This window comes from Canis lupus, chromosome 20 (genome assembly GCF_011100685.1).
Source record: "Canis lupus familiaris isolate Mischka breed German Shepherd chromosome 20, alternate assembly UU_Cfam_GSD_1.0, whole genome shotgun sequence".
Taxonomy (NCBI): domain Eukaryota; kingdom Metazoa; phylum Chordata; class Mammalia; order Carnivora; family Canidae; genus Canis; species Canis lupus.
The window spans coordinates 1,816,455-1,838,189 of NC_049241.1; the positions used below are offsets into that span (position 1 = coordinate 1,816,455).

General features: G+C 49.8%; 1 protein-coding gene across 3 annotated transcripts in view; it reads right to left on the reverse strand.

The window, feature by feature from the left end:
- The window catches only part of MGLL (monoglyceride lipase), a 114,586-nt gene that overhangs the window by 20,671 nt on the left and 72,180 nt on the right, over nt 1-21,735 (reverse strand). For all 3 annotated transcript variants that reach the window (XM_038565463.1, XM_038565461.1, XM_038565462.1), the window contains 2 exons: nt 11,296-11,432; nt 9,910-10,020 (listed from right to left, as the gene is read on the reverse strand). In XM_038565463.1, the coding sequence (XP_038421391.1) occupies nt 9,910-10,020; nt 11,296-11,432 (248 nt within the window). The remainder of the gene's footprint in view (nt 1-9,909; nt 10,021-11,295; nt 11,433-21,735) is intronic.

Genomic DNA, 21,735 nt, shown 5'->3' on the forward strand with positions numbered 1-21,735 from the left:
GCTGCTCAGAAAAAATCACTTGATTGCCTGGTTTTCTCTTGGAGGGAAACAGAAAGAGTCACCGGTCAGATCAGGAGATGCGTGGCAGAGAGAAAGAGACCTCACTTGACCCCTGGCTGTGCTGTCTGGCGCACTTGGGCACAAGACCTGAGCATCACAGAGCCTCCGCTTCCTTAGCTGCCAGTGGGGACCTTGGCACTCTCCCCAGAGGACCACTGTGTGCAAAAGCACCAGGCGCGCAGTAGGTGCTTAACCCATGCTCCTTGAACTTGAGCCCGATGCAGGAACAAGCCTCCTCGCCCCACCCCATCACTCCTGCAGGATCTGGTGTTTACGGAGGGATGGAGTGAGCCTGGATCTCCCACTCCTGCCTGCAGAGTGGGGCTCTTCTCATTTCTGCACTGTGCACAGTCACTTGGGGGTGAAGGATGCTGTTTCACAAGCGAGCTGTGACATACTGAAATTAGAGTCGCATGGAAGGTGGTGAGCAGTGAATTCTCGGTCTGTGTGGAAGGGGGGCCCATCACGGAGCTAAGAAGTGACGTCCCCTCAGTACCCTCGGTGGGGGCGAGGGCACCAACGTCTACCGAGTGACAGTCTCCAGTGTGTCGTACAAGCAGGATGTCACCTCACATGACAACCATCTCACAGGCGGCCAGGGATCAGACACAGAAGAGAAAAGGGCCTCGCTCCTGAAGGAACTCCAGTGCGTGAAGCCACTCTGACACCCACAAGGTCAGCTGCCCATGCTTCGGGCCAGGATGGGAGCCCCCTGCGTGTAAGACTAGCCTCTCTCCCTACACCCCTTGCCCGAGGTCTAGGCCAGCAAACCCCACCCCTGTCCACTCACTGCCGTCGAGGTACCAGGCATCACGCCAGCCCTGAGTGTGCTTGTGACAGTCTAGCACGGAAATATAAGGGGATCCAGCTTGCGGCACTGTGTGGGGGCCTGGACTTGGCCACACGGTCTGGAGCCTCATGGGGTGGACATGACCTGTTGGACAGTGTCAAGAGTCAAGGTGGGGTCATGGGCCAGCCCCACGGACAACACAGGACTGGGAGGCCTCAGGGTCCTGGGAGCTCAGGGTCCTGGGAACAGGTTTGGGTGTTTCCAAACACAGATCAAATGTCTGTGAACTCCAGGAATAGTTCACAGACACAGTTCACTCCTCTGGTAACCTAAATTCAGGAGTTGGGATCTGGGCTTTTAAAGGTTAAAAAAAGGTATTGGGCAGCCTGAGTGGCTCAGGCTTCAGCCCAGGGCCTAATCCTGGAGACCCGGGATCAAGTCTCATGTCAGGCTCCCTGCATGGAGCCTGCTTCTCCCTCTGCCTGTGTCTCTGCCTCTCTGTGTGTGTGTGTGTGTGTGTGTGTGTGTGTGTGTGTGTCTGTGTGTCTGTCTGTCATGAATGAATAAATAAAATCTTAAAAAAAATAATAAAGGTTAAAAAAAAGTATAAATAAAAGGAAAATACGGCAGATAAGGAGCATATTGCCATAAGCAGGGAAGCAATGTGCCGTACCCCGTGGTCAACTGCATCGGGAGGGTGGACTCCGTGGGACTTACCTCCCCAAGGAGCCATTGGCAGGAAGAATTTAATGTGCATCCCAAAGTTTGCACAACTGGTGTCTAGACATTTTGCCATCCTCAGTGACTCTTGCCGCAGCTCCCTGAGTGGTGTGAGGGCTTACGGTTGACGGTGTGTGGCCCATGTGCCCATCTGGTCCGACCCTCAAGGACACCGCTAGTTTTCTGTGCTTCAGTTTCCTACCCATTCCCAGATTAGAATGGCAGATAGCCAGGAAAAGGTGCGGGGGCATACAACCTCAGTAGCCATCCTACAATAAGGTGAGGGGGAGAGACCACCCCGCATCCATCCCAGAGCTCCGAAGCCCACCACCAGATTGCTCAGTGGCCAACAATTTACATTCTGTTGCCCGTCACCTGATTCTGCATGGACCTGAATCAGATGCCAGCCATTGGTGACAAGACACACTTACCTTCATCCTTGAATCTATATTTCTGCCCTTCATGCTTCTTAAACCAAAACATTTATACCCCAAAGTGCCAAGACCCCTATTTCTAGAAGAAGATGCTGACAGTTTAGGTTTGACAAGGATCAGAAAAGGCAGAGCAGTGGCTCGAACCATCCTTGCTCCGCTTCCACAGAGGGCCAGGAAAGACTGTAGTTGCTGGAGAGGATGACAGTCGTCTCTCTGAGCCACAACTTTTCTTTCTCTTAACAGAAAAACTTTCTGCAGCTACAGGGAGCTTTTAGGAAAAGAGTCTTGGAGGAGAAATAAAAGAGGAGGGCTATTTCTGGACAAGAATTTGCTTTGTACAAAATGAACAATGCCAGGGGCACCTGGGTGGCTCAGCCAGTTAAGTGGCTGCCTTCAGCTCAGGTCATGATCTCGGGGTCCTGGGATGGAGCCCCACATGGGCCTCTGTGCTCAGCGGGGAGTCTGCTTCTGTCTCCTGCCCCCTCACCATGCTCTCGCTCTCTCTCAAATAAATAAACAAAATGTTTTTAAAAAGCAAAAAAATCCCAAAATGCATAATGGCCAGGTTTGGTCTCTGGAGGAAACTAAACAGGGCAGATGAGTTGGCCGCCGTGCCTCCCCCTCCTCAGTACAGTGAGCCAAGTGCTGGGGAGACTGGTCCCTCCCACAGCTGCCAAAGGCCTTCTCCCCCAAAGAACAAGCAGAAAGAGACATGGCAAGGGTGCGTCATGCTCAGGACTGGAGGTGGTGGGTGGCTGGGCCACTGATGTGACCAGCTGTGCACCTCCCTCCACAAGGATTCACAGGGCAGCAGCCACTCTTGCTCCTCTGAGGGAGCGGAACCGGGGGTCCAGGTTGGGCGAATGCACCTAAAGGAGCAGCTCAGGACAGTATGAGTCCCGTGACAGGGCGCAGAGGCAGACACTGGGGTGGGAGCAAGGAGAGCCGGTGATTCAGGCACACACACAGAGGAGGCTGCAGACCCTCCAGGAAGGCAGGGGGCACAGACTAGCCTTCTCTCTCGTCAGCCTGGTGGTGTCTTGGCTCTCAACCCCACAGACCTCCACAGGGCCTCGGCACCGGGAGACTGCTAAGCCCTGGGTGTGAGTCAACACCAGAGAGAGCCCGCAGAGATGCCTGGCACCCCATTCACGGGACAGGCCCAGGGAGGGAAAACTGAGGGAGGCTTCTTGACTTCAGGGAGTCCCTTGGAGTGACATGGGCACCTTGCCTTCCCAGGAAGACAGCACTGTTGTTGGAACCTTCTGTTCCTTCCATCCCATTAGTGTAGTAAGGGTAGTGGGAGCAGCGCCCCCAGCCAGCCCTCTCCCTGCCTCCTGTAAGTGTGGTCCTCACACCAGCAGCATGAGCAGCACCAGCAGCTCCTAGGGACTCTGGCCTAATTGGACCAAGGTCAACATTTCCACAGACCCCGGGGCATTCTTGTGCACTGTGAAGGCTGACAGGGTGGGGATGCAGGTATGTCTCGGGGAAGCATCACAAATGCCTCTTCCCAGGTCCCACCCTGAGAGATTCTGATGGAATTAGTCTGAGGTGGGGCCCTGGAGTCAATCATTTTTTTTTTTTTCTTTTAAGCTCCCTGGGTGATTCCAGCGTTCAACCAGAGTAGAAAAAATGCTCTCATCCACTCCCGGATGGGTCCGGGTATGGACAGAGTTGAGGCTGGCACACGGATGTCTCTAAAAGGCATGCTGCCCTTTTGAAGGAGCCAGGATAAAAGATGTTTGGACAGGACTGACCCTTAGCTCTTTTTCTAAAGCTGCAAAGTCCCAAACCACATTTCTAACAAGATGTAATTGGGTTGAGGCAAATCTTTGGCTGACAATATGCAGATTAAAAAATTTTAAAAAGAATTAGGTGCTTAGCATCTTCCCCACAAAAAAAATCCAAGAAGGTTGCAGGGGCAGGATGCCTTAAACAGTTGCAAAAGATATTCCCTTTCCCTGCCCTTCTTTTATGGGTTGTTTATTCCATCAGCCAATAGGGCAGAAAGAACTAAGCGGGTTGATTATGGTGATGCAGAGAGTCAGACAAGCTGAGAAGGGGGTATGAGGGTAGGAAGGGCACGTAGTAAGGAAAGAGCGGCAGTGGCAAGGGCCTGACAGACAGAGCCCACACCCTGAGGATCAAGTCTGTTCAGGCTGCCCAGGTGGCTGCCTTGCCACACCATCATCTCCCTCAGCCTCCACCATCATCTCCCTCAGCCTCCACCATCATCTTCCTCAGCCTCCACCATCATCTCCCTCAGCCTCCACCATCATCTTCCTCAGCCTCCACCATCATCTCCCTCAGCCTCCACCATCAGCAGCAAGAGCCCCCCAGCTCCTTCCAAGAGAAGGCAAAGGAAGCTGGGAGAGGTGCCAAGGAGGGGTGCAGCTCACCCATAAAGAAGTTGGAATAGAAGAGAATAACCTTCTTGTTGCCAGTTCGCTCAGGCTCTTCGGATAATCCTGCAGGAGTATGGAGATCGCCTCAGATCCAGCTCAGGGGAGGGATGACCACAGACCACCCCCACCATCCATGACCCCCCTCCCCAAAGGTTTGTGCCCCCACAGGAGCTCCCAGAGGTGCTGACTCAGCAGGAACCGCAGGTCTCATCATCGGAGGATAATTTGGGGACCGAGACCTACAGCTAATGGGCACCAAGTTGCCAGCCCCAGAAAAAGGAGGCTGAGAGCCAGGCAAATCTGGATTCGAACTCTGGTTCCGCATCACCAAGAAAGTCTCCGGTCCTCAGTGTCTTCATCCCTCAAATGGGGATAATGCAGTGACCCTCAAAGCCTGGCTGGGGAGGTTACCCGGGACCCAGGTCCCACGGAGCTCATCCTTAACCACCCTCCTGCCTTCTGGCCCCAGGAGAAGCTCAACAAATACTCCATGGCTGTTTGAAGACAGAGCATCTGCTGATGTTTTTCAGAGCAAAGACTTCAGGAAAAGCATGTGGCCTGCGGCTGTGCAATGAACGTCACGGTCACAGCTAAAAACCCAACCTACTGCACCCACAAAAAAGGACAACTCTCTCAGAAGTGAGGTGCACCTCCTGATGAGCAAGAGGCCAGAGTGTGTCACTGGCCTGTGACACACCCTCGGGGGCATTCCTGAATGAAGTGCAGCGCCCATCACTTTAAATACTAGTGACTTGCACAAATGCCTCTATTGATCCAAAAGGTTTTAATGGCTCCCTAAGATCATTTTTAAGCTTCTGCCACTGAAAGACTTGACACGAGGGAGGGAATGACAATCGCTATCTTCTAAAGTGGCTCCAGCAGGAGCCCTGTGCAAAAGGGGCCAGAACCCCAGGCCTCCTGTGAAGGAGGCGTCTGTGCAAGGGTCAGCTTAGAATTTCTTGGTGGGGGAGGGATGTACCCTCAGGCCAGCCGAGACTGGAAAGTGCCTTGTGCCTTTTCTATAAGCTGAGCTGGGAAGGAGGGCGCAGCTGCTCACCGCTGCACGCCCCATGCCTGACATACAGCAGGGGCTCCCCAAAGATGTGCTGGGGAGATGACTCATTCCTTGAATGTCAAGTGTCTAGGGGTCTGAACCTCTAGCTAGGGCAGCCCAGGTGCTTGCAGGACAGAGGTACACCCCACCTCCACCAAGGTACATCACAGCTGCCAGATTCACGGGCCAGTTCATGACCGTAGTTTAGGTCCTGATTTCTGTTTATTAGGCAGGTGCTTTAACCAACTAAGCCACAGAACCTTATTAGGTCCTGGTTTCTGGCTCTAACTTTACAGCAAGTGAGAAAGAGTAGCAATTTCCCCTGCTGCCACCCACCTGCCCTCCATCCCTGGCCCCCAGATCATCCCCAGGGCCTTCTGGAGCCCAGTGACTACAAACAGATGAGAATGTGCTCAAGTCAAGAGAAGCTGATGGCAGGATATTCTGGGATGAAAGAGAGCATCCTGTCTTGCTCACTGGCCTGGGCTGGGGCCCAAGCTGACCTTGAGCAAGACAATTGGCCTCGTGTCCTTGTCTGTGAATTGGGAATTATTTTTCCCTCTTTACTGGGCGGTGACGGAAAGGAATTGAAACAGTGTTTCACTGAGGGCTAGGTTCATGGCAGCCCTCCTCTCTCTACTTGGCCAGCTGCCTTGGTTGATGGGGAATGGAAGCATCTGGAAGTGCTGGGCTGGCTCCTGCATCCCTGACCCTGGATCCCAGGGGACAACCTTCAGGAAAGAGGCAGAGAAGATCATTTAGAGGACTACCCTTCCTGCAGGCTGTGAGCCCCCATCCTGACCCCAAGCACGGCCCAGGGGGATTTCTGGTGTTCTTCACCCTACCTCACCACCCCCTCCTAGAAAAGCTAATGGCTCTGCAACCTGCCCTGAGTTCCTGCACGCTGTTCCAGGGCAAGGCTAAGTAAGGAGACCAGAGTCTAACACATACACCCTCTAGCAGGGCAGCCAAGGGTGTCATCTCTGTACCCCGGAATGACTCTAGCCCTGCTGCTCTCAGGGGGTGAGACATGGAGATAATTCCCCATGAAATGGCCTCATAAGCAGCTGAGACTCATTCTGATACACTGGATATTGTTTCCAAATTTCTCCTGCTGTCACTTCCCTTGTGCAACCACATTCTAAACACAGACAGGGTTTGGGGGCCAGAAGTCTCCTTTGTCTGTTCTCTGGGCTCGATATACCCCAATTTGTTGGAAAAAAGGAAAAGGAAAAAAAAAAGGAAAAGGGAGCATGGAGGTTAAGACCAGATGTATGCAGGTCTGGCGGGGTGTGGGGGACCGGGGTGGGGGTGGCAAAGGCTGTAGTCTGGTGGGGGGATCAGCATTCCCCATTCCAGGGGGTGGGGGCTGTCATCTTCCACATGCCTGTCTACTCAAAGACTCAGATGCCTCATGCTGCCCGCTTTGATGATTTGGGGAGTGTCTCCAGCAGGAGTTTGGTCCCATAAAACAAATGGTCGCAACAGTCCATGGGCTGAGCTCCGGGAGAGGAGGCCCAGGGCCAGGACTCCGGCTTTGTGCTCCGCGGCCCCGGGAAGGCCCCCTCCTCCACCTCATGTCTGAGGTCTGTAGTGGGGCTCACAGATCTTACCTGATCCAGGCCCCATCCTGAACTATTTTTGCTAATCCTGCTGGGGAGGGAGCTGCAAGAGGTATCTCAAAGTAAAATAACTGAATTAAAGCCAAACCCTCAAAAAGGAACAAGCCGACAGAAAGCACAAAGGGGGTATTTTCATTTGTGCAAAAACACAGGACCGGATGGAGGGTGCCTGCGTGTCCCAGCTGGACGGACACTCCGGCTGCCCACCTCCGGGCAGAGAGACCCCGTGCTGTCTATCCTCTCTCGTCGTCCAGAGTTTGAACGATATGAATGAATTATTCTAAAGATGTTTAAATTTTAAACATTCTATGAGACTCTGTCAGGAAGGTTGTTAGACAAGACCTGATGCGTGCAGGGGTAATCAAGTCACCCCGGGGGCGGGTAGGCAAACGAATCAGAGACTCTGTCAGTCAAAATTGCCCAAGACCCAGAGGCAGCAACAGATTTCATGGTGGGGAAGATGTGTCCTCAGGTCTGGGGGCAACAGGAAATCCAATTTGTCTTGGTTAATAATTGGAGACCAGCACCCCCCAGGGATGGCTGGTTCCTGATTTGACAAGGTGATCTATTAGCACAGAGCCCCGAGAGGTCACGCTGGCAGCCTTGCCCGAGAGTTCCACCTCTGCCAGTGACCCTGAGGGGAAGCCTTGTGGCCCACCTCCGGGCCCTGCTACCATGACCCCCATGTGCATTGTATCTGGTGAGCCTCATGGTCTCCACTTATCTCTAAGGGAAAGCATCCTAGACGGAGAGTGGTCAGCCCCAGATCCAAATCAATCACACAAGTTGTGTGATCCTGGAGAGTCACTCACCCTGCCCAAGCCTCAGTGTTCCCATTCACAAAGCAAGGTCACAACCTCTCCCTAGGGCGATAGTGCACAAGAAAGTGCCCATGCTTGGCAATCGGTGAACTGAGTAAATCTTCCTGAGTCAGAGAATATGGATGCAGTGAGAACTCCCCTCTCCACTGTGGTGATCCTGGTCTTGCTTATTCTACTTAGAAAATAACCTTGATTTGAGTGATTTGGCTTCATATAATCACACTCATGATGGGAGCTGTCCCCACAGTCCTACCTCCTCTTGCACGTTTCATTGACCATGAAGTAGCTCATCCGTGCATTTTCCCTGTGGTTCTATGAATTACCTTTATTTCTTTCCATGGCAGAGCCAGGGTGGCCTCCACACAGCCCTGAAATTTACTAATGATAGTTGATTTCAATAAGTCAGTGGCGGTTTCCTTAAAATGGGGTAAAATTCGAAGAAGCTTGTGCATCTCTGTTCTTCAGCCAATTAAGTAAATCGTTGTTCTCTGGTTAAACCATCAGACAGTTCCAGGTTTCTCTTTTACTCAGCCTGCCTCCATTTCAATTTGGTGACATTCCTGTATCTAAGCGAAAGCCTGGACACAGGACCTGCCCACCCATCTCTGGCTGTGGGCTGGAGGAAACACTTTGAAAACATTTTCATAAGGTTTCATTCCCTGCACTGCGCTCCCCCGTTTGGATTCTCAGGAGAATACTGGAGGAATCAAGCTAAGGCAATTATTTAAATGTCCTGCCATCATTTGATGGTGAGGCCAGGGAAAGTAGGCTAAGCCATGGGCTGATGGCCGCCCAGTTCCTCAGGGCCCCCTGACTCCCCATCTCACCCCCACATCCTTTGAGAGTTCTGATAACTGGCTCAGGCAGCAGCCCCATAAGATTGACCCTACCCTGGGGATCCACGGGGTTGGGATCTCCGCTCTCGTGTGTGGCTATGTGCTCTCTTAAACCCCACGCCGCTAAAGGGTCTGTAACATTCACAACTCATGTTCACAGCAAGCAGTCCTGCGAGGCCATGGTTTCATCTCCTTTCTCAGAGAAAGCACCTGTTCTACTCCTAGATCTTACAGTTGACCCTTGAATAATTCCAGGGCTAGGGGTGCCAAACCACCGGGTAGTGGAAAATCATGTAGAACTCTGACAACCTCCTCCCCCCAAACCTAGCTCCTAATAGCCTACTGTTGACTGGAAACCTTACTGATAACATAGTTGATCAGCACATATTTTGTATGTATCATACACTATATTCTTACAATAAAGTACACTAAAGAAATAATGTTATTAAGAAAATCATAAGGAAGAAAAAATCATAAGGAAGAGAAAATATAGTACGACATTTATTGAAAAAAATCCGTGTTTAAGTGGGCTCATGGAGTTCATATCTGTGTTGTTCAAGGGTCAACTGTATTTGTTATTAGCTTATTTGCCTTGTCAGAGTCACTGGAAGCCCCAGAACCAAGAGCATGTACACACATGCTACTCCATAACAGTGTAACCAAAAACCAAAATGATGGATAAAACAGAGTGATGGATCAATAGAGTCAGAGGGAAAAGTGCTCTGGGCTGGAGCAGAGCTACAGTGAGTATGCTTCTACGGCACCGTTACAAATGGCCTGCAGTTCCACTCACTGGGCACTTTTGGCTGAAGTTGGCAAATATTCAATGAAAATCAGCTCAAGCCTTGAACATAAATTGTTAACAAAGGTTATTTTGCTGCATTCCTGTCACCTTTCCCCTTTTTTTAACTCTCACCAATAAAACATGCATAAACAGGAAATCATTTTTCTTTCATCTCTAGGGGAAAAAAAAAACAACCACACCTGGCTTTGGAAATTATAGAACCCCAGTGGCAACAATGTTTGTTATTTGTCCAAACCTTCACGTAGCAGATCATGAAGTCCAAAAACAGACTTCGGCCCTCTTCCCCAGACTCTAGCCATAAATCGACACCCTGGGTCTTGGGAACTGCAAGACTTGCACAGAACTGGAAGTCCGTTTACCTTGAAAGTTGTTGCAGACTCAGGATTGGCAAGAACCAAAGGTGAAATCAGGACCATGCCAGAGAAGTGGCTCGGCCTCTCCGCGGCTGTGAGGATGGCGATGGCACCTCCCTGCAAAGCAAAACGGGCAGGGTTGCCACGTGCCAGCTTCCAGCAGCGCACAGCTTCCTACTAAGCACCATCTACACGCTCCTCCTAAGCTGCAGTCCTGGCCTGGAGCCCTGGGGAGGTCTACCTTGGAATAGGCACCATGGAATGTTGGATAAACTGGATCTGAAATTATTTTATTACACATGTTTTTTCTCTGGGTTTTCCAAGAGCAAACATTTCAGAGAGATATAAATAAGGCTCCTGCTTGTAGGCTGCAAGTTAAACAACACATTCCTACTTCGTTTCAAGCCAAAAGCTGGCAGGCCCCCAATTCCTCCATCCCGTCAGCCTTAATAGGAGATTTTTGTTTTTGTAATCGGATTATATGGACAGATCGCTATACTTTTTTTTCTTTTTCCCGGTTCGGTCAGGCTCCCAGAAATTTAGGTTCCAAGAAAAATACTGAGTGAACGTGGATGGTGCTGAAAGCCTGGGGCCTTGGTTGTTTGTCTGAAGCTGCGGGTAACTGGAACCAAGAGTTGAAACCACGTGTGCTTACAGAGGCCAGGCGGGTAAGAGAGACCCAGGAAGCCGGACAGGTGGTGACAAGAGGGGCAGAAGTCCTGCCCCAGAGTGAAGAGTACCCTCCCCCTGCACCCCACATTCAAATTTCATCAGTTCAAGATTCTCTGCCAGCCAACTTGTCAGCTTGTTGGGAGCTAGATATGCCCTGGGGCCCGCCCATTTGAGGACCACAGGTCTGAAGATGACACTTGGTTGATTCTTAGGGGATTTCATACATTTGCAAGGTGAAAAGGATTTCGAATGACCTTTACGGAATGGTTGCCCTGGGGAGGCTGTGTCTCTAGTTCCCGTTTGTACACATAGGGTTTGGGCACGTTCCTGCCCCGAGAAACAGCTCTACAGGGAGAAGTGCCCTTGGGAAGCTCATGAGAAATGGCACTAAGGGGTCAGCAGAGCTTGAAAAAGAGACTGATTTCCCAAGAGGCCCCATAGCTGAGGTCCCAGTAGGGATGGACAGGAAGCCTCCTGGGACTTGGGCCCCGAAGGGAAGCTAGCTCCCTCTGGGGCTGTCTCCTGAATTCCAAACCTGGCTCGTCCCCAGCTAAATTGCCTGGGAGCTCCAAGTATAGGGCATGCGGGGGCGGGGGGGGGGGGCACATGCTACAAAGGCAGAGAGCAGATGGGGTGGGGAGCACCTCTTCTTCATCACGGCCTTCTCACATCTGCCACCCACTGCGAGGCTGGGGATCAGGTCTTCTGGGGTCTACTTACCATGGAGTGGCCCAGAAGGAAGACAGGAAGCCCTGGGTAGTCTTTCTGCATGAAATCCACGTGCTGTAACACGTCCCTGATGAAAACGTGGAAGTCAGACACCACCATCCTTTCCCCTTCGCTCTGTCCATGGCCAACTGGAAGTGAACAGGAGATGAGAATCGCAGTCACCAGGAGTCTGTCTGCTGCTCAAGCTCAGTGATTTCCCCACCAGAATGACAGGTGGCTCTTTACTGAGGACCTGAGTGTAGCATCTCATCGAATCCTTTTTTTCCCACCACTCTCCCATGGGGGACTTCTCTCCCCATTTTCCAGCTTAGGAACTTGAAACACAGACTGGTCAAGGAACTTGGCCTAGGTCACACAGCTGGAAGTGGTAAGCCAGGATGTAAACATTGCAAAGGCTGTCCACACAGCCAGGAGGCTCTCCGTGTGCCGTTTCCAAGGAAGGAAGAAGGCACAGGTGCACAGAGTCTCACCAAGCCTGATTATCTACCAAGTGGGCAGGAGTAAAAGTGATGGGGCTCAGAATTTTCTGGGTTTTTCTCAGCTCTTTGATCCTCACAGTTGTGTTTCAAGGTTAGCCTTTTGCCAGGCAAAGGGTTGCAGGCTGTCACCCCATTTTACAGCTTTCAGTGACGATAATATGACAAACACACAATGAGAAATAGTGTGTTTGCCAGAGATCTCAACAAAGCCGCAATAAAACTAGGTCACAGTGTATTCCTCCTGGATTTTATGATCTGTCACATTTCTGTACTGCACATTTCCCCTTGTTCTTTTCTTAGGGTCTCTCCACGTATTCCCCTCTCTGAAGGACATCAGTCGCTATAGAAACAGCGCGCTGGCTTTCTTATTCAGGCTGTAAGCAGCTCATGCAACTGTTTGAAAATCACAAAAAAGAAAGAGCTCCCAGAGAACAGGGGCCACACAGCCAGGGCATCTGTCCAAACCCCTCCCGCCACCTCTGTGAGGCACCTGTCACGGGAATAATGATGGCAACACTCCTTTCATGGATGGCAAGGACTTACTGCCTAGAACTGACAGGCGGCCCACACCTCCAACCCAGAACCCACATTGTTGGGCCATCGGCAAGCCCCCATTTCCCACTGTCCTGTCTGCCATGCTGCCCTGCTCTGGCCCTGCCGTCATATGCAGCCCAGTGCCACCAGCTCTGTCACCTTCCCGATGGCACCCTCTGCTCCCTTGCCCCCTGAGGATTTTTGTCTCCTCTTTAAATTTATTTTATTTTATTTTTTAAGATTTTATTTATTTATTTATGAGAGACATAGAGAGAGAGGCAGAGACATCGGGGAGCCTGATGCAAGGACCCCAGGATCACACCCTGAGCTGAAGGTGGATGCTCAACCATTGAGCCACTCAAGCTCCCCATTTTTATTATTTTTATTTTGGTAAAACATACATAACACAAGTTTTACCCTCTTAACTACCTTTCAGCATAGAGTTCAGTGGACTTGAGTACATTCACGTAGTTGTGCTGCTACCACCACCATCCACCTACAGAAGTTCCCCAAACTGAAACTCCATACCTATTGTTATGGTCTGAACTGTGTCCCTTCCTCCTCCCATCCCCAAATTCCTATGTCGAAGTCCTAAATCCTTATGGCTCAGAATGTGACTTTATTTGGAGACAGGGCCTTTGGGGAGGCCTAAAACGAGGCCCATATGGTGGGTCTTAACCTTAATCTACTGGTGTCTTGATAAGCAAAGGAGGTTAGGACACAGAGACTTAAAGGGCATGCCCACAGGGGAAAGACCATGTGAGGACACAGGGAAATGGGGACGATCTGCAGGCCAAGGAGAGGCACCTCAGACAGCCCTGCCAACACCTCAATCCTGGGCTTCCAGCCTCCAAAGCGCCAGAAAATCAGTGGGTGCTATTTAAGCCACCCCATCTACAGTGTTTTGCCACAGCAGCCAGAGGTCTGATACACCCATCCCATAACAATTCCCCACTCACCTCTCCCCCCATGTCCGCAGACTGTAGTTCAGTAATGCTATGGGCCAGTCTTATGTTTAAAGTTTAAGTTATTACAAATATGTCATAATCATTTCCCCTGTGTGTTTATGTCACTAATTTGATATACTATTAGACTTGTTAATTTCACATTTCAAGAAATTTGTTTCCAGCTATAAGTTATGCTTTTCAATTTAATTTTCTCTTCTGAATACATACACATTGACCTCATACAATGATTGGAAATTTATAGGAAGCTTCATCCAAGGAAGTCTCACTTCTATGCCTATCTATTCTACCTCTCCTCTCTTGCTCCCTATGGTTAACCATCTTCGTTATTTTCTGTTTTCTTCTTGAAGCACTTCTTTTTGCAAAAAATATGAAAATTGTCTACTCGCATTTTCCCTCCTTTCTTGCATTAAAGGTCACATGCCATACAATGCTTCTATTCTACAATAGGCTTTTCTTTCACTTTTAGCATATTCTGGAGATTATTTCATTACAACCAGGCTACAGAACTCTTCTTCATCTTGTTGAACTGCTGTGTGATACGACATTGCCTGAGTGAATGGAAGTTCCTTCAAGCAGTCTCTCACTGAAAGCTATTTTTTTATAGATTTTATTTATTTATTCATGAGAAACACAGAGAGAGAGGCAGAGACATAGGCAGAGGGAGAAGGAGGCTCCCTGTGGGGAACCCGATGCGGAACTCGATCCCAGGACCCTGGGATCATGCCCTGAGCTGAAGGCAGATGCTCAACCACTGAGCCACCAGGTGCCCCACATTGAAAGCTATTTGTGTGCTAGTCAATCTCTTGTTTATCAAACAGTTGGCTGTAACAAATAACCAGGGGATGCCTAATTTCACCTTGGTGAAGGTGTGCCTTCGGGGTCTATGTCTAGATGGGGGTCACTTGGTTGAAAGGAACATGCCTATGTCACTTTGGTATTTTTTGCCAAATTCCCCTCCACGTGAGATATCCTGTATTGACTTGATGAGCCAGGTAGGGGAGAAGGCCGTTTCTCTCAGCCTTACCAACAAAGCATGCCAACTGCATTTGAGTTTCTACCCATAAGATAGGGGAGAAAGTGTAGTTTTTCTACACTTCCTTCTTATTCTCCAAGAGCCAGCTATATTTTCTTCTTCTTCTTCTCCTTCTCCTTCTCCTTCTCCTTCTCCTTCTTCTTCTCCTTCTCCTTCTCCTTCTTCTTCTTTTTCCTATCAGGGTCTTGCATTTTGTCTTGATATTTAAGAGCTGCTTCTCCTCCTCCTCCTTCTCCTCCTTCTTCTCCTTCTCCTCCTTCTTCTTCTCTGTCTTATTTTTAAAGATTTTTATGCATTTATTCATAAGAGATACACAGAGAGAGGCAGAGACATAGGCTGAGGGAGAAGCAGGCTCCCAGTGGGGAGCCTGATGCAGAACTTAATCCCAGGACCCCAGGATCACAACCTGAGCCAAAGGCAGACGCTCAACTACTGAGCCACCCAGGCGTCCCTTAAGAACTTTTTCTATATTAGTTGCTCTTTTGCCCTTTGACTTCATTTATGTTGTGTTTAGCTGTGCGGGTGCGTCTTACTTTTAAAGAGCCAAATAATAATTCCTTTCTTTCTATGGCTTCTGAATTTTGATTCTTGGTCATATAGGATTTCCCTACTTCAGGGTTCTAAAGGATGCTGTCAGTCATACGTTATGAGTTATTTTATTGTTTCATTTCTTTTTTTGTGGTAACACGTATATAACGTGAAGTTCACACGAATCACTTCTAAGTGTCGAGCTCCGTGGCATCAAGGACACTCATGGTGTTGTGTGCCTGCCATGTCTGTTGAGCTGCAAAATGCAGATGGGTCTTCACTGTCTTAACAAAAGTCATAAAAAAGTCCATCATTACTTCATCAAATGGTGAGGTCATCATTGCAATACATGGAAGTTCCCATTTTCACTTGAATCTAGTCTATTTCTGAATTTCTGCTCAAGTCCTCCCATCTGCTTCTTCTTCGGGAGCTATCTCCCTGTTATTAAGCATTACAGTATCTTCCTATCCTTCCTGTGGATTAAGAGCAGGCAGGAGGGAGGCCCCAGCACTCCCCAGCTCCCCCTTGCTCCTGTCTGTGGCTCCTCTGACTCTCCTCCTGGTGTAGAGGTCTCCGGGCCACACAGTCTCTGGCTCCTGGCTCTTTCCAGAGCTGCAGATCCATCTTGCCGGTCCCTGGTCTGAAAAATTCCCATCTGTCCCATGGCTCCTTAAACTGGTTCCAAACCGGCTCTCCTCCTGGCTTCTACATTTTGGTTCATGGCCCCATCGTCTCTCCAAATCATTCAGGCCAAAACAGGGCTGTTGTCTTGGACTTTCATTCTATCCCTACATCCAGCTGATGCCCAATTCCTTCTGGATTTCCTGAGGCATACATAGCCTCCTGAATCTGTCATTTGAAGGGGGTGAGGCCCTCATTGGGTGTCACAGGCCACAGTCTCTTGTCCGGCCTTCCTGCCCCCCACAAGCTCTCCGCGCTCTAACCTGCTCGGCACTGCCCTGCTCTGCTTCTGGGAGCTGCTCAATCCTCACGTAGCCAGACCTCCCCCACTTTCCAGAACTCGGTCTGCACATTCCAGCCCAGGATTTGGGACCTTCCCTAAAGGCTCTTACTCGTCCCTCTGCCTTGGTAGAAACTTTTTTTTTTTTTTAAGATTTATTTATTTATTTACTTACTTGCTTATTTATGAGAGACACAGAGAGGCAGAGACACAGACAGAGAGAGAAGCAAGTTCTCCATGGGGAGCCCAATATGGGACTTGATCCCAGATCATGCCCTGAGCCAAAGGCAGATGCTCAACCACTGAGCCACCCAGACATCCCAATAGAAACATTCTAAGGCACACTGACACCCACCTGCCCACTGTTTGTCAAAGCATATCTATATTGTCCCTGTCATGGAACAGCTGGCCCCTCTGGGGCAGTGCCCTCACTCCTTCACCAGGCCAGAAGCAAAGTCCTTTAAGACCAGGTACAAATCTGACCACTTCCATGAAGTCAGCTGTAGCCCTCCAGATGCAAGTGTGATTTTTTTCCCTTCCATACCCCAAAGCACTTCTTGTCTCTATCACACCTGAGCTGATGAGACTTGCCCTCTTTCTCTCCCCTAGCACCATCTGCCCCCCATGGCCTGAGGGTCCTTGGATCCAGGGTGACAAAAGCTTTGGTTAGTGGCTCTTGAGCCCCACTGTACTGTGTCGTGGAGGATTCTGAGGCTAGTCTGGCTGGACTGGGCAGAAAGGAGCATAGCGAATGATTAGTGATGTGTGCTATGGACAGGAAGGAGGAGGTTCAGCATGTGTGCACCCCATATTTGCCAGGCTATCCTGGCAAGCCTATTTTATTCATCTGCACATGCTTTGGGGCTCTGTACACAGGCCTGGCGGTGGGTAGGTGCTTGATTAATGCCTGTTGAAATGGATTGTAGGCAGTATTTTCATAATGGCCACTCATCAAAGAGATTTAACCCCATGACTCCAGTCACAGTGGATGTGATACATTTCCTTTCCCACCCTGTAGACGGAGCCTATGGAGCAACAGTCTGCACGTACAACTCAGATTCTTCTTTCCCTCATATCTTTTTATTATTATTATTATTATTTAAATTCAATTTGCCAACATAAAGTACATACTTAATTTCAGATACAGTGTGCAATAATTCATTAGTAGTGTATAACACCCAGTGCTCATCCCATCACGTGCCCTTCTTAATGCTCATCACCCAGTTACCCCATCCCCTACCCCCTCCCTCATGCTTGCTCTCTCTCTCAAATAAATAAATAAATTTTTTTTTAAAAAGCTGGTAAAATTCAGTCTTAAGGGAAGAGGGAGTGTACAAAGCAGGAATAACACCACCTGATATTTGAGTGGCAGTGTATAATTTACAAAGCCCTTTCCCAGGGTTTAATCCATCTGATCCTTCCAATTCTGTGAGTTAGGGTTCCATTCCCTAATTTTTAGCAGAGAACAGTGACCCTCAGGTAGACGGATGGGGCTCGGCCCTGCAGACTCCAGGTCCAGTGTTTTACTGTCACAGCTCTGTGGGAAGCATGAGCAGGAGGCAGGAGGCTGGGAAGCTGGTGGAATGAAAAGCAAAACCCCTCCAAACAGGATGAAGAAGCCGCTGTGAGAACACACAGCTGGCCTCTGGCCTCCGAGCCTGTGCCCTTGTGCCAGGAGCTGCTCACCCATGAGGCAAGCGCGGGCAAGGGTCGATCGGCAGTGACTCATGTGGAGCAGGTCACACTCGCCACGTGGCTGAGCTCTTTAATGCCTGCACATGTACAAACACGGGCCCTGGGAAGCACCCTTTGAGAGCCTTCTCAAATATTTGAGCGCGGGGTACAGTATAAACATACAGGCCAGGCAGAGACCAACATCCAAAATGAACCACAGCACACAGCAACAGACACTCACTGAAGACCTCATGACTGTGAGTGCACAGTGTTCAAAGGTGTCAGCACGGACACGATGACCCATCTGGGAGGTTCAGCAGCCTCCCTGGGCCAGGGTCCCCTTGAGGACGTGCTCTCTGAGCTAAGCTGGGAAGAACGGCCGGGTCCACGATGGGCAGGGTGCGCGGGCCTCTGCCCCAGGCACAGAGTGGATGGACCAGGATCCCAGGTGGGAGGGAGTGTGCTGCCTTGGGTTTGGGGCCATAGTCTGGCTGTTGGCATCTATCTAGAGAGAAGGGGCACCCGAGACAGTCTAACAAAGAGTGACATGTGCATTTGTTTAAAAACTGGCTTCACTTGATCACTTTTGCCATGAGACCATCACAGAAAGTCTTGCCCAAGGCTTTGTCCACTGCCTACATCTATGCCCTGCCCCCTAGGTATAGGGAACCCTGACACAGCTTTTGCTCTGGCTGCCAGGAGTTAGGAGGGAACTTCATCTCTGGGAGGAGGGATGGAGCCATCAGGGTGTGCAGTGGCCCTTGGGGTGGAGTGGACTGAAGACATGGTGAGTCAGAGACCTTCCTCAATGCAGAAGGACATGTAGCCCTGGCCGAGGTCCTGGTCTTGATCTCTGGTCCTGCCTCCACCCACTAGGCCCCCCTATGGAGGAGAGCAGCCCCCAGCTCAGAGGCTGGCCTGCAGCAACACTGACCTTCTCTGTAGACCTAGAGACCCACAGAAGCTTTGAAGTCCACAAAAAGCCTTAGGGTGGCAGAGCTAGTAAGCCACATCTTACCTCTACCATCAGGGAAGAGATGTAGCATGTGGTATTTAAAATGCAGGCCTGGGATCCCTGGGTGGCTCAGTGGCTCAGTGTCTGCCTTTGGCTCAGGGCATGATCCTGGAGTCCCTGGATTGAGTCCCACATCCTGCTTCTCCCTCTGCCTGTGTCTCTCTCTGCCTCTCTCTCTGTGTGTCTCTCATGAATAAATAAATAAAACCTTTAAAAAAATAAAATAAAATGCAGGTCTGTGAGTACAGGTGTTAACATCAGACCAGTGCTTACCTGCACCAGTTCCTCTGTCTTCTGAAAGGTACAGGTCAGCGAGGCAAGTCTAGAATGATGACACCATTTCCATGAGACCTCAGGGTGCCCACATCCCAACTTTGCCATCTGCCCTGTGAAAGCAGTGCCCTGGCGTCTCTGGTGAGGGGTGTGTGGTGGGGGCCCGGGACTTCAGTTTTCCTAGCTCCTACCCTGTGTGAGGGTTTCTGTGAGAGCAGAAATCTCTCCTGCTTTCTCACCTCTGCTCCTCTGGAAGTGCCTCCCTGCCCTCCAAGCTGGCTGCCTTCCCACAGACCACACAGGTGTCCTGCCAAAGAAACCAACTCTGAAAAGATGAAAGAACAAGGAAAAAGGCTCTGGTCTTGGCTTTGGCTCAACTTCACAACACACCCATGGAGATCCAAGGTGCAATTAGCTCTGTTGTATTTCTTCGCAGCAGCCCAGTGAGAACCGCTGAGGTCCTCTGTTCTTGATTTTCTAGAGGACCTTTCTTCCCATGGGCAAGGCAGCCATGGGAGGGGATGTGGAGCTAACTTGGCCTAGGCTCTGGGAAGCTGGCTATGATTTCCTTGGGGACATCCACTGGTAAGAGGACAGGCACTTCCTCCCCAATTAGGGTGTTGCCTCTGCATTTCTGGCTTACCCCAGGAGATTGAGAAGCACCAGGTTGGGGGGGACCCCTACATGATGTGTGGTCAGGCCAACCAGACAGACGATCATCAGTCATCGTGGAGCTTCTGGCCGTGAGAATCATGTGACTGGACCAGCAGCAGCCAGTTGTGGGAGTCACAGCTTCTCAAATCCAGAGGGAGAATTAGCTGTGGATGAGCGCCAGAGTGAAATAGGCATTGGCAGGAGCAAGGTGAAGGCCATAATGGAGCCCCCACTTCTAGGTCTAACATAATCAGCAACTCATACATGATAACTGAAGGAGAGAAACTGGTACAGCCACTGTGGAAAACATTCTGGTGCCTCATAGGGTTGAGATTCCATACTTTACAACCCAACAATTCCACCCCAGGTATAAATATGCCCAAGAGAAATTCTTGTGCACACACCAGGGCACAGGCATATGACCGGAGCAGCCTGTTTCTCAGCCAGAGATGGACAACTTGTAGCAAAGGGGATTACTCTACAGGTGTTATAAGCTAAAGCTACATCCTGCAACACGGATGAATCTTAGTAACAAACATAAAGTGAACAAAAGCAAGTCACAGAAGACTGTGTAAGTGTGCAGTTTAGCCATTTTATATAAAGCTAAAAAAAAAACCCAAGCAAAAGCAAACAATACATATATTTTTAAAAGATTTTATTTATTTATCTGACAGAGAAAGAGAGAGAGAGAGAGAGCACAAGCAGAAAGAGAAGCAGACTTCCCCGCTGAGAGGGAGCCTGATGTGGGGCTCGATCCCAGGACCTCGGGATCCTGACCAAAGGCAGACATTTAACTAACTGAGCCACCTACGTGCCCTACAAACAATGTATTTTTTGAGAGTGCCATACCAATGTGATAAAAGCAAAAAATAACAAAGCGAGGGAATTTTAAGATGGTGGCTACCTCGATTACTTGCCCAAGTGTAAAACTGGAAGGCATGTCTCCTAAAGTTGGGGGGATAAATGAAATCGAATAACCTACCGGGCATACAGGAGGTCACTGGCATATGCTAGCTGTCACCCACCCCCCCTTGCCCTACATACAGTTTCAGATGAGAAAACTCGTAAACTGTCTCGGGGGTCAGCACTCGTCCATGCCAGAGCTCTTCCGCGTGTCTAACCTGTATTTCTCACACTTATAAGAGTTTTGTCTTGTCCAGCTCCCAAAGAGATGGAGGACAGCTGGTCTACATCCTCAGGACAACCATGGCCTTCTTAGAGACAAGGCATTAAATAACCTTTCAGCTCAGTTTCCTGAGAATTAAAACTCCCCAGGTTTAACATGTAACAGACCTTTCTCCCCCTTCCAAAACATTAAGTTGGATCTGTCATGTCCTCCACCCAATTCCAGAAGTTCCCATGTGATGCTCTTCAGCTGCTTGGAGCTTAGGGTCAGGTAAACATGACAAAAACAGAAATGCTGCACCCAAGTTCAGCTTCTGTCGAACCTCTTTCACGCGCTAACAGAAAAAACAGCGGTACGCACATGGTAAAGGAGGATTGCTTTAAAACAAGCGCAGATTCATTTTGCCAAGATGTGAGATGCTATCTTTTCAATATACATAAAGTGAAGCTTACTTAAAGCCTTGGAGAGGTGCAAGCGCCCAAGACCAGCTGAGATCAGGGTCCCAGAGCTTTCAGAGAAGGCGAGAAGTGGCCAACATGTTCCCAGCAGCACAATGTAAATGAGGTGCAAATTCAAGATACACACATAAGATGTTATGAAGGCAAAAATTAAAGAGACCCATTTGTTAAGTTTTTATTATATGCCTGTGCCTATGCCAGCCTCCCGGGCCTGTGATTCCTCTTGTATGGTGATAACAACTCTCACTGGAGGATCACCATCTAATGCAAAGACAGGAGGCAAAAGCCAGAGAAGACCAGGCACCAGAGGACTGGGGTTAAGGGTGGAGTTGGCTCTGTCTCCATGTGACCTGGGGCAGGTGGCCTCACCCCCAAAAGCTCAGCTTCCTCCCCTGCAGCAATGGGCACTCACTCACAAAGCCCACTCCATGGGGCACTGTGAGGATTAAGTGAGAGCCTGAGGGTGAGGTGGTTAGCGCTGTGCATGGCACGCAGTAAGTGCTCCATAAATGCCTACTGTTGTTATTAGGTTATTATGAACCCAGGGTCTGGACCCAAAGCAGCCCTGCATTCATTGCACTGGAACATCTGCTGTGTCATTTTCAGTTCCAGCACATCACTGACCACTGCCAGGATACAGGGAAGTCATCTGCTCCTCAAAACTGGCATTAATTATGTAATAACATGACACAAGAGGGTAGCAAGTGAGAATTATGTCAAGAGTGCCC